The 17049-nt window shown below is 40.9% G+C and overlaps 1 protein-coding gene across 5 annotated transcripts in view; it reads right to left on the reverse strand.

The window, feature by feature from the left end:
- The window catches only part of map7d1a (MAP7 domain containing 1a), a 51694-nt gene that overhangs the window by 17332 nt on the left and 17313 nt on the right, over positions 1-17049 (reverse strand). Inside the window, exons 3-16 of one of the 5 annotated variants that reach the window (XM_085178507.1) lie at positions 15158-15226; positions 14558-14578; positions 11914-12077; positions 11523-11634; positions 8334-8438; positions 7139-7261; positions 6873-6994; positions 6635-6765; positions 5010-5266; positions 4209-4485; positions 3379-3559; positions 2436-2540; positions 277-327; positions 93-153 (exon numbers count right to left, since the gene is read on the reverse strand). In XM_085178507.1, coding sequence (XP_085034633.1) covers positions 93-153; positions 277-327; positions 2436-2540; positions 3379-3559; positions 4209-4485; positions 5010-5266; positions 6635-6765; positions 6873-6994; positions 7139-7261; positions 8334-8438; positions 11523-11634; positions 11914-12077; positions 14558-14578; positions 15158-15226 — 1779 coding nt within the window. Of the gene's footprint in view, positions 1-92; positions 154-276; positions 328-2435; positions 2541-3378; positions 3560-4208; positions 4486-5009; positions 5267-6634; positions 6766-6872; positions 7019-7138; positions 7262-8333; positions 8439-11522; positions 11635-11913; positions 12078-14557; positions 14579-15157; positions 15227-17049 lie in introns of all 5 variants that reach the window. The other 4 variants (XM_085178504.1, XM_085178506.1, XM_085178508.1 and 1 more) reach the window with 4 other exon arrangements.

The raw sequence follows: 17049 nt of genomic DNA on the forward strand, positions 1-17049 counted from the left end.
CAAGCAGATTAAAGGCTTGTAGTGGGTAATGATTTCACTCGGGGATGTTTTGTAAAAGGCTGAGGGGAAGTCCAGACTGATGCTTGGCTTACCTTTGCTACTCTCTGCCTGTTTGTCATTGACATGTGCGAGTGGGGAGGACTTTGTCTCTTTCTGTGAAAGTGGGAGAGAATTTCAGTCACTTTTACAGCAAAGCTAAGTTTTATTTTTTCAATTTGTAAAAAAAACAAAAAAAAGGTTTTTTTACAAAGTTTTTTTTTTTTTTTTTAAATGTACCTTGTCACTTCCATCTGTCTTCCGTGTCCTCTTCATGATCTCCTCCAGTCGCTATAAAAGGAAGACAAAATGAATAAATAAAGGAATAAAACAGATAATACCCCACAAGGAACCAGATGCTAATAAGCAGACGTACATTTTCTGTGCACTGGTGGACAACAACGCTTAAAATGATACTGGCACTTGTGTTATATCATATTACCAGTAAAACATAGGCTTCATGCAACATCTATAAAAAATATTTGGTTTGACTTGGCTACGCTTATTCGGCTGGACTAGACCACACACCTTGTCGAATTGTTTAGATAGAAGCTAAGGGTTCAACTTTCACTTTTCATTAGTTCTTTAAAGCAGTGAGGTTATTATGCTCAAAATAAACTGAAGCACATCGGGTGGTGGGTTAGACTAATAAGGGTAAAAATGCTGTTGGTGTACTGAGCTGAAACAATAGTGAATACTGAACAACAGGAAACACAGAAAGGGTAAGCATGTGCTACACTGTGATATAGAGAAGGCTGCATGGGTAATTTGTATGCACAGAGGTTTGAACAACATGCAAATTTTATTTGAGGACACAGCTAGCCTGGGACAGCTAGATCATAGCTGCAGCTGCCACTCATAAAAGTGAGACATTTTTAAGATCCAAGATCATATATGGAGCGCTCGCACGCTCACAGCTTTGGTATCTAGTTTGGCATCAAAATGTCTGTTTCAGGAGTAAAGAGTTGTTGTGCTGCTCGAGATACTTATAAACACCTGTGCTGAGGTAATAAGACTGAGTCACTTAGGTTTGGTAGAGAACTGTAAAAGGAGTTTTGTGTAGTGCAAGTCTTTGGGGCAGAGGACATGCTGTTCTTGTGGGCTAATTCCTGCCAACAGCAAGACTTCGGCTGGCGGAGCTAGGCCTGGCCCGCCTAGATAACAGCCTTTTACACATGGAGAGAAGATGAGGAGAGGGAAAGAAAGGCTTAGATAGCCTGCAGAGGCACGATCTTATGTGTGTGATATACTTGAATATATGTTCACCAAAGGCCCAGGTATCAGTACACATGAGAAAGGATCCACACACAGATGACTGACACAGCTAGCTCGCTGTTATTAGTGTTATATATAGCTTAATGCTCATTCACATTGTAAGCCCTATTAAATCATGGCATGCAGACAGCCGATCCAGGATAAGCCAAAAACATCATTCATCTTGTTTTCAGGGATTCAACTTTCAAGCCTGCGTTTGTCATGTAAAAAGGGCCGACCTCAGGATGAATGTATCTTGGAATATACCACCACCGGGGGAGGAGAGCTCTTGTAAACCGACTACAAAATTGATTTTGGCATTACTCTGTATCGTGCAAGAGAACATTTTCCTCTTTTAAATCAGCCACTGTTTGGAGATGCTGTATTTCGAAAGGAAAAGTTCAACTCCAAATCGAATGTACTTGCATGTAATGCTACTGATACATCCAGATTGTCATGTCTTGTCATCAATATAAAGGAAAACGATGGCAGATGCCTTGAGGTTTTCAAAGTGCCAACAAATGCGTTTTAAAAACTCAGTAGCAATGTCTCCTTCCAGAAATAATGACTTTTAAACATTGCTGTGAGCAATTTCAACTTCTTTTCATTGTCTGCATTTGGAAGGAAACCAAACATGCAGCACAGCTGAGCATGGACACCGTTAATGTTTTCATCTGGTCTTGCTGCCACTAGCATGAGACTGTTATCATAGGCACATGGACACTTTCTTCTGCAGAATGATATCTCAGTGGAGCTACGTGAAACTACTCACAAGTTAATTTATTTATTAGCCACTTTGTCATGATTGCTGTAAAGAGACAATCACTTCTGAGTTTCTCACATGTTTGCATATATTGAGCGCCAAGCACGAGTGTCATTTAGTTCCGTTATATTCAAAAGAAGACAGACATTTTTACAATCTACTACACAATCCAGCTCCCACCAAGAATAGATAAACGGCACTACAGGACAGTAAGAAAAAAACAACTTTGGACTTTAAAAAAAAAATTATTCCAAAAAAAAATCCAAGCTAGGATATTTTTGCATTCATGATCCTTAACAATCCATAAATATCCATTTCCTTTTTGGAATTCAGTTACTTGGCTGAAAGAAACAACATTGGCAGGACAGATGTATGGCCCTACCTTTTTCCTCTCCAGCCTCTCCTGCTCCTCCTTCTGGAAGTGTTTCTCCCTCTCCAGGCGCTGCTTCTCCGCCTCCTCGCGAGCTCTAGCCTCAGCCTCCTCTTTCTGAAACACACACAAGCAAAAATCCAACCACAACTTTAATGGCAGCAGAAGGGGGAAAAAACATCAGCCAAAATAACATGCCTTTTACGTAACAAGGGTGTGGTTGCTCCCTGCAATTATTGTCTACGACCACAAAAGGGATATTTTTCTGTACCTTTGAGCCAAAGGGATCTATTTTCAACATTTACAGCTTCATGGGGGCGATTCAAAGTGAAAGACAACACTTAAGTCTTTGCATAATTCTACTGAATCGTGTTTAACCACAAAAGCCACTTCCGTGACAAACCACAAGGGGGAGACAAAGCGCCCTGATCTGATAGCAAAGCACATACTGCAGTGACACAATTATTCACAACTCCAGAATAATCGATCACTCTAATGAATAGCCACATTCTCTGTTTTCTGCTTATCAGGCTTCATTGTCATCTGGTTCTCAACAACGACTTCCGCAAACACAAGAAGAATCAATACTGTTCGGGCAGATTATCTGGCAGACTGAAAGGTTAAAGGGGCCACATTCAGTGTGGCTCCATGTTCATGGATTAATATTTACCTTTAGAAGACAACAACATCCCAAAATAAGTGACTGGGTTTGTAGGATGAACATATCAGACAAGGTCAGTGTGAGCAGCACCTGAAAGGGCCTCATTGTTTTCCGTGTATGTTTTGGCGTGGTGGGAAGAGTGGAATGATGTGGCAATGCAGTGAGTTATCAGCTAGTTATGACTGTTGTCCTGTTTTATGCTCGTCTAACTAACCAGACCTGATGAGTGACTACAAGACTCCTTTAAATACACTTGATACTCTTCTGGAAACCAGGGGCAGGTTGACAGCATACCTGTTTCTGCAGCCGTAAATTCTCCTCCTGCTCAGCTTTGGCCCTTTCCTGAGCCTCCTTCTCCTCTTGCAGCCTCTTGGCTTCATCCCTCTTCCTCTGCTCCTCAGCCATGGCTCGTGCCTCCTCCTCCCTGCGTTGTCTCTCCTCTGCTTCCCTCGCTAAGCGTTCCTCTCTCAGGATCCTGAAGTGTTTGAATACAAGGTTGAGATAAGATTTTTTTTTTTTATTTAACCATAAAGTCTCTTGAGATTAAAATCTCTTTTTCAAAGACATTTTATTTACAAAGTCGTCTGCCAAATGCTCCGAATGTCATAAACAATTTCAATTGATTTACTCGTAGTGTAAGCAATGTGAACGAGAAAGGAAACAATTGGAATTAAGAGTGCCGAAAAAAGATCAAATCAGTTCCCAGGGAGTAAATAGTTACTTGCTGTGGTCAAAATCAAAAATGGTTACACATCTGGAGATAATGCAGAGTCATTCATCTTGAATGTGCTTGGATAGTCCATCCAGCCCTTCATGATTTGACTTACATGTAACCATTTACACAGAATTTGCCCAGAAAATAGCTAAATGTCCAGAGTGGGTTTATTCTGCTGCATAAACAACTACTACTCTATATCTACAGCTTCTTCCTCACAATGATATGCAAAATGTTGTTTTTGCCCAAGTATTTTTTTAATATTTATTCCCACTTATAACCTTTTGTACAGGTTTTGGCATAGTTGACAAGAAAAGGAGAATATTACATAGTTCAAAAACTTCCCACAGCTTACAGGAGTTGCGTAGTCACTGTTTTGTCTTTGCATGCATTTTAAAAACCAGCTGACCTCTCTTTCTCTTCCTGTTCGCAGCGTTCCTGCTCTTCCCTCTCCCTCTGCTCTCGGGCCTGTCGGCGTTTCTCTGCCAGAATACGAGCCGCCTCCTCTGGGTCATTCGTGCCTGCCATGGGCTTAGCGGATGGAGAGGGTGCAGGTGACACTGCACGCACGGAGGGAGAGGAATGGGCTGGCTCGGGCAAGGAGGAAATGGCGCTGGCTGTGACTGGTGTGCCTGATGCATTGGCAGTAGCTGAGGATACAACAATGGCAGGAGCCGCAGGGGAACCTAAAAGAAATAACAGTATTGTAAGAGGAGAGTCACAGAAATGTATTTGCTTTCATAAAGAGATGCCTGTTAATTATTATTAAACTGTAAACAACCACAGCCATTCACCCTACAAATGCAGTAATTATATATTTAAGATTGATTAGCACAGCCTCTTAGCTTTGTGTGTGAGAAGACCCCGACCACGATTTCTGTGTGGCTCATTCAGTGTGCGCACTTTATTTCCATATCTAATTACGCTTGACGGTAATCTTTGACCACTGTTTCAATTTCACTGCATGTGTTTTTCTGTTCAGTCACAGGCAGAGGGAATCTCTTTGGGAAGACAATAAAAATAGAGAGAAGCTGTTCATAATTGAACTATGTCACCAGTCTGCCACAGGGCTAACACAGAGAGACAAAGACAACCATCCAAACTCACTTTGGACAATTCATTTCACTAACTGCTTGATTTGATTGAACTGATTTGAAATTAATTATAGTCCAGTCTGAAGGACACGATTATCACTCTTTTTTGTACTCACTCTTTTTCTCTTCTGGGGTGGCTGGCCTATGGGGCTGTCTCACTCTCTCAAGAGGGGCAGGTGAAGAGGTCCGGTGGTCTATCCTGGCAGGGGTCCTGGCTCTTTTGGGCCGGGCCTTCGGGGTTGACGGGCTTCCACGTGCTGACGGGCTTCCGCGTGCTGACGGAGGCTTGGGGGAGGCAGCAGGGCTGGGAGAGGCAGTTCTGCCCTTGGGTGTGGCAGGGGACGCTGGCCGTTGTCTTGATAAAGGACTAGGACTGGAAAAAAGTAAAAACAAAAGCTCAAGGATGGAAAATTGTGTCAACAGTTCTCAGCATTGTTCCCTCATACCACACTATTTATTTAGACCTGGCCTGAAATGCTTAAAATGGCACATGGCCTTAAGAAACTCTGACATCGGCACAGGTTCTCAGCAGTCAAAGCACTCAAACATTGCATCATGCCTTATAGTGCATTATCAGTTAGCATCCCAGCAATGCAGCACTTGGAGGAACAACATCCATTATGCTTTCCCCCCTTGAGCCTCTGGTGCTGACTGCTCTGCCAAGCTCTTTGCTGCCTTTTTGTTGAGTCAAAAGAAATTGATTTTTTTTTTTTCTTCTTTTCTATCCCTTCTGTCATGGATGTCATTTATTCTGGGACCAGGGGATTAGAGGGTAAATTCTTGGGTATTCACTCAATGCATATGCTCAAGCAATGCATGAAATATGAAGTCTTTGCAGCACAGACCCAAACAAACCCAGTCATTGACCAGAAACAGGCTGCAGGTCAGGTGCATCCAAGGCTAATCTGGTTTACAATGCAGTTTTTGTTTCTGCGTATTTAAAAGAGTAAAAAGGGTGCGTTATTATAATTTAGATTTCTTAACTGGTTCTAAGGTTATGGAATAATGTAAACTTTAAACTGAGATGGTAGCTTTGACATTTTGACTTTACATGGGGGTTGGAGCTTTTTGCTAGGTTTCCCAGAGGCCAGACATTTATTGAAAATGTTTAGCATTGAACTCCGGTTTCTGTGATTTATTTATGTGTATATGTGCCAAATGTGGATGCTTCCACGCATGCACTACATGGTCCAGGGCCTGGATTAACTGGTTAGCAACATCTGAACTTTAGTAGTATATATAGTATATATGGTGAATATTTTAATCCACCGATAAAATAAATAAGAATAAGAATATATGAAATTGGCCACCAAATATGCTTAACTCGAGACTGTTGCTGATATGCTGACTATCCAAGAAAACTCTATACTGTAAATAAGTTGCATGCTAGCCCCTCACTGATTTCTATATAGGTATGCTATACAGTGAGTCTTTATTGTTAGCTTCATTTTGTCTTTCGTTTTTGTAATTTCACTGGATTATTCTTCATCATAAGTTACTGATAGCACCAGTTAGATGATTAGATGATTTACTAACAGAAGATTGATCTGTGAGCTGATATCTGACTAAAATGTGAAAAGCTTAAATTTCTCTGTTCGAGTCAAAACTTGTTGATATTCTTTTGACATTTTGTAACTAAATGGAATAAAAATGTTGCATTGCAGCCATAAAATATATGTAACTCACAGTACTGATAGTGGGGAAATATTGAAGCCAATATTAAATCTGTTAAGTGTTTTACCTTGGATCAGGTCTATGTCTCATACTAGGTAGAGACTGTCTCTTCTTCAGCACTTTTTCTTTAGTGATGGCACTTTTTTCCATTTCATTCTCCCTTTCTTTGTCTTTCTTTTCTTTCTTGTTTTTATCCATCTGTATAAGAAGGATGGAAAATATCAACATGCAAAGCAAAAAGAAGCAGATTTGTAACGGCATATAGATTATATAATAATGTCATATAGGTAATTATGCAGACTTACAGGTGTGGAGCTCCGCCTGCGTTGACGCTGGGTGATATCTGGTGAGCTGGACGTCACCCTCCAGCGGTCAGAGCAGCGGTGGTGCGGCTGATGGCCACACAGGGTCAACGGACTTGCTGAGGCTGAACGAGGGCAGAGAGGAGAGTCTAAAGAACAGAGCAACAAATAATTAAGCCTTGCCAACATTTATATACTAATAGTATTCACTAAATTCACACTGACGGCAACAACTCATTTGAGGCTTTTAAAAAAAGAAGAAAACTTACGACCGTCTTTTCCATTTGTGAGGACACTAGCAGCACTGCGGCTCCGGGCGAGGAAAGAAAGAGTTGGCGTCATCAGCCGGTCGACTATGCTGCTCTCCCATGGACTCAACGCAAGGCTGCGCGCTGCAAGAAGGAAAAATAAAATAATTCAATTATCTCCAAAGATACATGATAATGGGATGCCGTGAAGCAGAGGAAGCTTTGTTATATCTCAGCTCACATTCGTGGTTAAACGGGAAATGTTACTCCTCACCCAACACCAAATGTAAAGTGTAGAAGTGTAGTGTAGAACTGCATCTGCAATCCATAAGAACCATACAATAAAACCAATAAAACACCAGTGCCACTTAAAGAAGAAAAATAGGCCAGTATATGTGTCCACTGTAACCTTGACCTGCATGGGTATGACCGAGGAGAAGAGGGGTTATTGGTAATTCTTTTGTAGACAGCCTTGGGCACAAACGGAGAAGAAGCAGAATCCTGCGTCTCATTTGGGTGTAAGATGTAGAATGAGTAAGGTTTGGGATTTCTAACTGTGATGAGAAAAAAGAGGAAGTGAGGAAGTTACCTGTCTATTTTTTTTTCTACCAGTACAGAGGAACAGTACCTGCTCCGAGGAGAATACATTAAGAAAATGCTGACTCACTGACTAACTTTCTTCTCTGACTGTGTAGAAGTATGCAGTGGCCTTGTTAACTGTAGAGCTATAAAAAGCTATGCTCATCTTAAGCTTGGAGACACAAACTCGATTTAAAGAAATCAACAAAAATCAATTAAATCAATAAAAACATTTAAGACAAAAAGACTGCTGTGATTCAGTACGTTATGGTGACAAATGGACACAAAAGGACTGGGCACATCAAGAATGAAAAGGCCATCACCACACAATTAATACACAATTAACCAACCAAAGGACAGTAAAAAAGGCACTAGGAACATTCCCATATCAAAATATGAGCATGCAGAGCATGTCAAACAAAACCACAACCCAAAGTTTGGAATGAAAAAAAAAATAACTTGTGATTTTGGAAGATGGAAATGGGTCAAATATCAACCATCAAGCAAGAAGAGGATTGAAATCAAAGGGGAAGAAGTAACTGAAAAAAGACAATGATGGACGGGTTCGGTAGTGCTGGCAGTGTTCAGAATGATGGACATTTAAAACAGGAGCGGGGCATTCCAGATGTAGCCTTACTTCTGTTGGGCGAGTTCCAGAGCGTGGCGGAGGACTTGGAGAGTCGCTTGTTTATAACAGAGTCCACGTGTTTGGGCAGGTTGACCGTTGAAACAGAGCATCTGCCTAAGAAGCCAAGAGAGCGCCACACAGATGTTCACACAGGTCACATGGTTTGAGAAGAAGATGTGGAGCTTGTGTGACATCATGGGCTATGCTGAGGTGATGCCTTTACAAATTTATACCCACTCACTGTAAAGGCAACGACACCAAGTGTAATCCATCCCAATCCAAGGCTATTCTTGTGTGCTGACCGCACAATAGCATCCATTGATTGTAAACGTGCACACGGGAAGAGATCTATTCACCTCTGCAAGCCTTCAAGTGTACAGACAGACCATCCGTGGCACAAAACATGCATTTAAAGAACGATATTTCTTTGTGGATACTCCTAACAAAGTGTCACATAACCAAACTCTAACTGTACTGTAGCACAGTATTATTACTCTTACAATCAGATATTGTTTCTGCCAGCTCAATAAAGTGGAAGTGAAAGAAATATTATTTTTGTTTTGCTTCTTCTTGTTTCTTTTCCAAATAACTCTGTACCACTTCCTCTGCACAGTTTCTATCAGCACAGTTTCGTTGGTCAGCAAGTAACTCCAGTAAAACTACCACCAGTGATGTTTGTGGATTCTTCAACGTAACCTGGACATGACTTCTGTTTAAAAAGTTATGTTAATTTTTAGGTGTGAAGAACTACGGAGCCCCGCAGGGGACATGGGAGGGAAAAAATTAAGACGGACTTTTGCGAGATCTCGCAAAACTAACTCGGGATCTCGCAAAACAAACTCGGGATCTCGCAAAACAAACTCGGGATCTCGCAAAACAAACTCGGGATCTCGCAAAACAAACTCGGGATCTCGCAAAACAAACTCGGGATCTCGCAAAACAAACTCGGGATCTCGCAAAACTTTTAGCCGCATTCTTCCCATTAGCTCGAAGCCAACGGGAAGTCTCGACCTACCGTTAGCTTCGAGCTAACGGGAGGTCGAGACCTACTACAGCCAGGAGGAACACCGCTTTCCCGGCACATCGTGCCTCGACCTCCCGGTCGGCTTTGAGCCATTGTCCGAAGAATGCGGCTAAAACGTTTGCGAGATCTCCCGAGTTTGTTTTGCGAGATCTTTTGCAAAAGTCCGTCTTAATTTTTTTTCTCCCATGTCCCCTGCGGGGCTCCGTAAAGAACACATAAACTAAATGTGATACAACTTATAAGCACTCAGCCTCAATTTATATAATCTAGTGCAAACAACTCTCATAGCTACATTAACTAACTAAGGCAATATCTGCATTTATCTACTATTGCAAGTCAAATATAGGAGGAACCTTTAAAAGCCGCCTCTTCAGGCCACTAAAACAAACCCAGTGAAAAGAATGGCACATTAAATACAACCCTGACAAGGAAACATGTGATGGGAAGTGGCTACAGGGAAATGTAAACTAATTTCAAAGCTGCTGACGTCAACTGGCACTTCAAAAGAGCAACCATCCATGTGCAATACTTGTATCTGTCCCAATTTCATATCCCTTAAACACAGTCCAATCGATGGATAACCTTCTCTTTCTCCAAATGACTTGGACAATTTAGTGCTCACGGAGGTGCAGCATTAAAGTTGGCCGAGCATGACTGTGGGTTTAAACGCACAAATCCAGCACATGATGCAGTATGCTCTTTGGTTGAAGCTAAGATGTATACATCTGAGCATTTCCAAAGGTCAAAACCAAACAAACAAACATCTAGAGCTCTCAAATGTTCCACTGGCGCCTATTTACACTTGTTTACTCCCATCATCTGACCAACAGCAGGCTGGTGAGTGAGGGAGGAAAAGGAGATTGGTTTGAGTGTCCATAATTCCCCCGGCATATGGCTGAAGTGATTACATGGCATGAGATGGAACATGGGACACTTCATGTTCACAGGAGCTCACGGTACAGAAGCATTCATCAAAGTGTACCACCAAGGCTCTGATCTAATTGGCTGTTGGACTGTCCAGACACTTATTAGCCCCAAATTAAGCAATTCCATACAACAAATTTAACCTTGTTGCTAGTCAGCGGTGCTGTGCTACTTACTGCAACACACATACACTTTGTGCAATCAATACAGTCTGGTCACGATCAGTGGCTAAGAGCCCTGTAGCAGTGTGTTCAAGAGACAAAACAGTGTGTACTGACAGAAATGCGTTCAAGGAGGAAAAGCGTGACTGATGTACTAAAGACATATCCAGTTTAAAATATAACAGAGTACTGCTGGCGTCATCTGCCTGTCATAACACTGCAAATGTCTAAGCTATTGATTACTGCTGGGAATAAGAAGCAGGCAATAAAATTTGTTTTGGTGCATCATCTGAACAAGGTGATAATGCACCGATTTCATACTGCAGCAGATCTAAATGCTTTGGCGGTGTTACTGATATGGTTACATACTATCAAATATTTGTTTGGTGTTAAATCCATCAAACAAATATTGATGTCTGCTCCACCAAGAGAATGTATGCCAATGTAAAAGTGACCACCACGCGATTTGGAAAACTATAACAGCTGTAATATTTTACAGGCCAAATGACCGACTTTAGCAGAAAAAAACAGAAAACGAAGGAGAATTTGATGTGCAATTATTTTAAACTGCATCATTAAAGCAGGTCTGTTATCTGTTTCTTTATTTTGTCATCTACATAATGTTGGCCAAAGTTTGAAACAAGATCAGCCAACAACCCAGACTTCAGGCTGCTCTAAACTCTTGATTTCATACAGCTTTTCCCCTACTCTTTGCTATGGATGATGTCATTGACCACAAATATCTTTAATAAGGCCATCTCAGACACACGGTTCTGAGTGTGAGCGTAGATGACAAACCCAGCTGCTTTTCCCATCTTCTGTCTATGAGAGGCAGCCAATCAGAACAAAGCTGACTAAAAAGGAAGAGAAAAAGACTTCAAATAATTTGTTTCAAACAGCAAATGAAACAAACAAAGGTTAATAGGGACCATTTTGAGCAATGATCATGCAAAGTTGCTATAGCTGAAACATGAAAGTCCCATTTAAAAAAAAAAACAGATCCAAGTATAACTGATATAAGTAATACTGAGGCAAAATCATTTTCTCCTCAGAAAAACTACATTATCTAGGAGGCACCAGTATACTCACCCTCTTTCTGGCTTGAGTTCTGGCTTAGTGCACCAGCCCACGACCATCTCTGCTGTCGGATTTCTGCCCAAGTCTTCTTTGTTGACCTGTTGATGGCCGCCTGATACCGTTCCTGAAACAGATACCAGAACAGATATCAGTCTTTAGCATGTGAATTCATTTTAAGTCTATATGGAGGGATGGCATGTCTGTGAACTGAGCAGCCTGAATCCTGTGTAGCTGATGAGTCCCTGACGAAAATCCTAAATCCCTAAATTGAAACTAGCAGCTGACCTAGTTCAGGTGCTCTCCCAAAGACAGAGTGCATTGAAATTCCACCTTAAAATCTAGCAGTCATCATTTTCAAAGGTACTGAAGCATCACATTACATATGTTGCTTTTCCAAACATACTTTGTTTTTCTCTAGTTTCTGTTTTTGTCTCTCCTCCAAGGCCGTTCGCCGCTTTTCCGCTTTGATCCGCTGCTCCTCGAGCTTCCTGCGTCGTTCCTCCAGCTGTTGCTCCCTGAGCTGCCGCGCCTTTTCCTCCTTCTCCAGCCACTGGGTCTTTTTGGCCGCTAAGAGAAGGCAGATAATATGGTCAGGAGAGAAAGATATTTTCCAGTTGAGTGCTGAAAAAGTAAAGTCCTGTCTCCCTCCACTGTTCGATCAGAATAATATATATAACACCCCAATTCTACTCTCTTTGAGAGTCACTACTTGACATGTTGGGAGAAAAAAACAATAATCCCAACATTGAAGCAATCCCAAAATCAAGCAACTCTGATGTTTTACATTACATAAAGCAGTTTTTGAAAAAGAAATGTTGTTCTTCACATCAGACCTCTTTTTGAGTTTGGAAAAAAATAATTCAATACTGCATAAAACCATATTAGATGGATGCAGGACTTCTGAACTGACATTTTTATGTCATCGTAATCGCATACAGCTTACACTTCAGCTTCAGTAAACCACACACTTTGATATGGAAATCACCTCTTTGTCACAGAGCCATTCAAAAACAGCATGAAGGAGGCTTTTGCAGCTGCCTCTGTGTACACAACTCTTCGTACTTCTTTAAACTACAAACCTCCACGAACAATCGGCTTTTCAAAGAAGTAAAGCTTTGCGCCCTGAAGCGCTTGATGCGCCAAAATCAACTGATAGTGGATTTCAGACTAGAGTGATGGATAATTGCAGAGGCACTGGAGGCTAGGGGAACTGAAATTTATAAAAGTTATACTGAGGCCCTGCATGTCAGCATCTCGCAGAAAACACTTCTAACTGCTGCAGTGCATATATCAGAGTTCGATGGCCCCGATTTGAGACGTACCTTAACTCTACCTTCCACGGACTTAAAGCTTTAGGGAACTTTAAGTAGAGCACAGTGGAAACTGTTTTATAATTCACCTATTGTGCAGTGATGAGACAAGTAGGGGGAGGAAATAGATCCCAGCGCCTACAAATGCAGTTTTCCACATCCAGTGTTTCCTCCCTTCTCAAAAGGGAAACCTTTAGGTCACACAAGTGTTTCCACTCTTTCCATGCAAGTCAGGTCTGTGACATTTGTTGATTACGTTTTTAAATTTGATTCTCTCGCAGTTGCCATGGTTTTTCAGAATATAGGTGTGGGTTGCAGGAGGAAATGAGCTGGATACTGGCTGGGGTCTTGACGGTTACAGTGTACCAGAGTGACACTGACATTCCTCAACTCTCTCCTGACAGTGATCAGCGCTGACAAGCAGCATCTAGACCTGCTACAGTATGGCCATTAAATAGTCATTGCCAAAGGGCTGCGCTAACCCTGGTACATTAAGTATTTATATAACTCCTCACCAAAGATGGACAGGGTATGAGAGTAGCATGTATCTATGCAACTATAACAGAACAAATCCAATAGCAGATGAGCTCGTATATGTAGATTTTTTTTCTACTTATACCTCTGCTACTAGAAATGGTTCTGGCGATATAAGATCCCTTAAGCTGATATTGTAAACACAAGCTTTGGCAGGATCGCATCTTTTATCCCAAGCTGGCTGAGAGTATTAGATCAGACCCCTACCATCTGGCGTACCACAGCGATCACCCAATTAGACTGATCCACAGTATGAAGTCTGCTGACCTCATCTTACTGCCCTCCAACACAAATTTGGATTAGACAGCAAAGCTTTACAGAAAGTACGAGTGTGACAACAACCAGCTTTAAAAAAAAAACTGCGTTGTGTGACTTTCACGCAAGTATCGCTGTCCGTACAGGCTGGGTGATATACAACTCGGCTCAGTATCTGAACACTAATTTACATATTTTCCCTTTTAAGAACATTTTGAACTTTTTTTGTCCTGTTTGGCAACATAAAGTTGTTTATATATAATTTCACAGCCAAGATAAATTCGGCAGCAAACCATCAATTCATCCAGTAAGATGATTATCATGGTGGTTTTGTGGCTTGGTGTTTGTACTTTTTTTTTTTAATCCAAAGAGTTTTGTGGTGACTGCTGTTAGAACGTGGATAAACAACAGTCAGTGTAAGGGCGGGCTTCTCATCACCCACAACTTCCTGTTAAGTAACAGGGTTTTCACACATAAATGATGGTTTAGTGAGTACATGATTTTTGTTTAAGTCATATTTATGATGTTCAGAGAAAGGGTGAAATTTTAAATTTTTGTCACAGGAAAAGAGGAGGATTAAAACAAGAAACATTATGGGGATTAAATAAATGAAAAGGCTCTAGGGCTGGGTTTTATTACCAAAAGTCAATATGCAAGTTTTGTCTTTGCAGCACTTAACTTGATTTTTTTTTTTTTTTTTTTTTTTTAAAGTGTAATTATGCTTTAAAAATTTCCACAAAAGCTTTATTTTTGCTACACTATTACTGAAACAGTAGTCATTATTCTACATGCTGCTTCTCTTTATAGACAGGATCATTGAGCTTTTGGTGCATTCCCCAGCTCTAGCTTTTACTACTGAACTTTATTAAGCTGAAACTGAATGATCAAAAAGGGTATTCATTGGCACCACCACCACCACCACCACAAAAACACAGGTGAGTGGCTTACCTTGCAACTTGCTGAGCTCTTCTGCAGGAGTAAAGGGTGAGAGAAAAGATAGAGGCAGCTGTCAATCATGCAAAGCAGTGCATGGCAAGTAGGCAAGTGATAATGTGAGAGCCACGTGTTAAACAAAAAGAGAGACAACTCATAGGTGCTGAGAGAGCTGTGACATTTCTTGAAAATGCATCAGTGTAAGTTGGGGGACTTTCTCGGCTTTCACAACTCGTTATAAGTTTTTGAGCATTTTTGAACAATGTGATGTGTATCAGTTGAGCTAAAGCAATGGTTTTGTTCATACAAAAACAATAAATAAGCGTCTTGATAGTGCTCAAGACTGTTTCAGCATGCATGCAGAAAACGGATGCTCACTTGTCTCTGGTAAAATGGTGGCTTGGCTTTTACTGATTTTGGCCCATTTTCTGTAGAAGTCCAAACTACCTTTTTATCCTCTCCAAGTGTCGGTGTGTATAATATTGAGCATGCCTTTTGCAGCCTAAAGCCAACCCAGTAGCCAAACAACTGCTAACAACCTCCTCCACCCTAACACCAGGTGGAGCTCTCTATCCATTTAAAAGAAATGGCCTCCCACCCCTGGGTTTTACTTACCTAGATATTTCGCTTTCTCCTCTCGCCGCTCTTTTGCAAGCTTCTGCCTGTCTTCTGACTTCATGGCATCTAAGATTAGAATGAAGGCAGAAGAAAGAGGATTAATGATAGGTATCACTTTGCATCATCCAAACTGATTAAATCATCTCCAGACACCTTACATATTGTAAATTGTAAATTCTGGTTATTATATAGCATTTTTCTACTCTACTTGGGGACTCAAAATGCTTTATCCAGCATGTCTTAGTCACCCATTCTCTCTCTCCCCCTCTGTCTCTCTCTCACATACACACACACTCACACACACTGTTGTGTTCAGTTTCCTTCTGAAGCAGTATTTTAAATCTTGGGCATGTACGTGTTTCTTTGCAAGTGCAAAAAGCAGCTATAAAGCAGATTTGCACATGTGAAACAAGTAACAAACCATGAAAGCCTGAGAATGATTCAGTATCTGCAGATTTCTAGCATTGCATCTCCCAGTACTTAAAATGATATCTATTTGAAACACACCTACTAAGATATCAGTTAAAGCCGACTAGTCAAGGGCACCTTTTGAAGATATAGAGAATACATCATTTAATCATAACTTCTACAATCTTCTAAAAGCCCCACAGAAAACCACTCCATTTCAAACCATCCTCAGCAGCAAACTGACTTGAGGCATCAATGATGCATCTGACCTCATAAAAATAGAAATGCAGTAAATGCCTTCTTCACTGCTATAAAGTCATTGCAGCAATGGCTTTTTAATCTCTAAATGGCTCCACAAGAAAATCCATGGCATAATGCATTGACAGGAAACTTACTGACTGACTGACTAACATCACAATGTCAACACTAATGCACAACCTAGGGCTACCGATAATGTATATTCTATTATCTAGATTAAGATACAACAGGAAAAAATAAAGAAAATTCTGCCAGCAAGCCAATCCCATCAAAATAGAAGCAGCAGCATGTGGCAAATACCATAAATCTCATAGTGTGGGTGACTTGAATATGTTATAACTAAATTATATAAACATAGCTTTCTGACACAGTAATTTAAATTTTGGGCATGTCTAGTGAAAAATGCTCAAACAAGCCAAAGGCACACTTTGTCTTGGTATGTGAGCCAAAGAATATATCAATAAAGATCATTTACAACTAAAAAAAAAAACAGTCAGTGGAACAGTGTGTTGAGATGTGGTTGGTAACCCATATTAAATTAACACTTATAGTTGATGTTAAAACAGATTTAAATTGGGGAAAGGTTAATTATTTTTTCCTGTAATTGCATGTTTTTTTTCTCAACAGTATGTATGCAACTCATTTCTGCAGACTCTCCAAATGAATTACTGTGAAACACCATTTCTACCACAGCCAACATACCCTAGTACCACCCACTGAGAACAGTGACACAGAAGGCATTCTTGATCGTTCTTGAGCCTTTAGTCTACATCCTCCTCCTCGATCTTTACGGTCCAGATGTTCAGCATCAATCACAAAGGAAATCACTCCTCAGCAACATCGAATAGGGGGAGGTGTAAATCATGAAGACGAAAACAATCTGCCATGCAGCCTCCCCTAAGAACAACTCCTGACCTACATTGATATTTATAGTATGTTGGAAATGCCATGTGCGTGGCCTTGGTAAGTGTTACTTGCTGATGTTCGCAACTCACCACCATGTTAATCATAAAGTCAAATGTACAAGGTGTCCAAGAGGAAAACAGACTGGCCTAGAAAATACTACGAGGTGTGGCATCTGAGTTTCAGACTGTTCACGCTTGCTCTTAAAATGTCAGTTCTGTTATTTCTTTGGCTCCGATCTTTACAAATGGAGCAGCGCAGGATATACGGATTACTGGGGTAGTAGTCAGGATGCAAGAAAATGAGCATGCTTAAGAGAC

The sequence above is a fragment of the Neolamprologus multifasciatus genome, chromosome 11, assembly GCF_963576455.1.
Source record: "Neolamprologus multifasciatus chromosome 11, fNeoMul1.2, whole genome shotgun sequence".
Lineage (NCBI taxonomy): Eukaryota > Metazoa > Chordata > Actinopteri > Cichliformes > Cichlidae > Neolamprologus > Neolamprologus multifasciatus.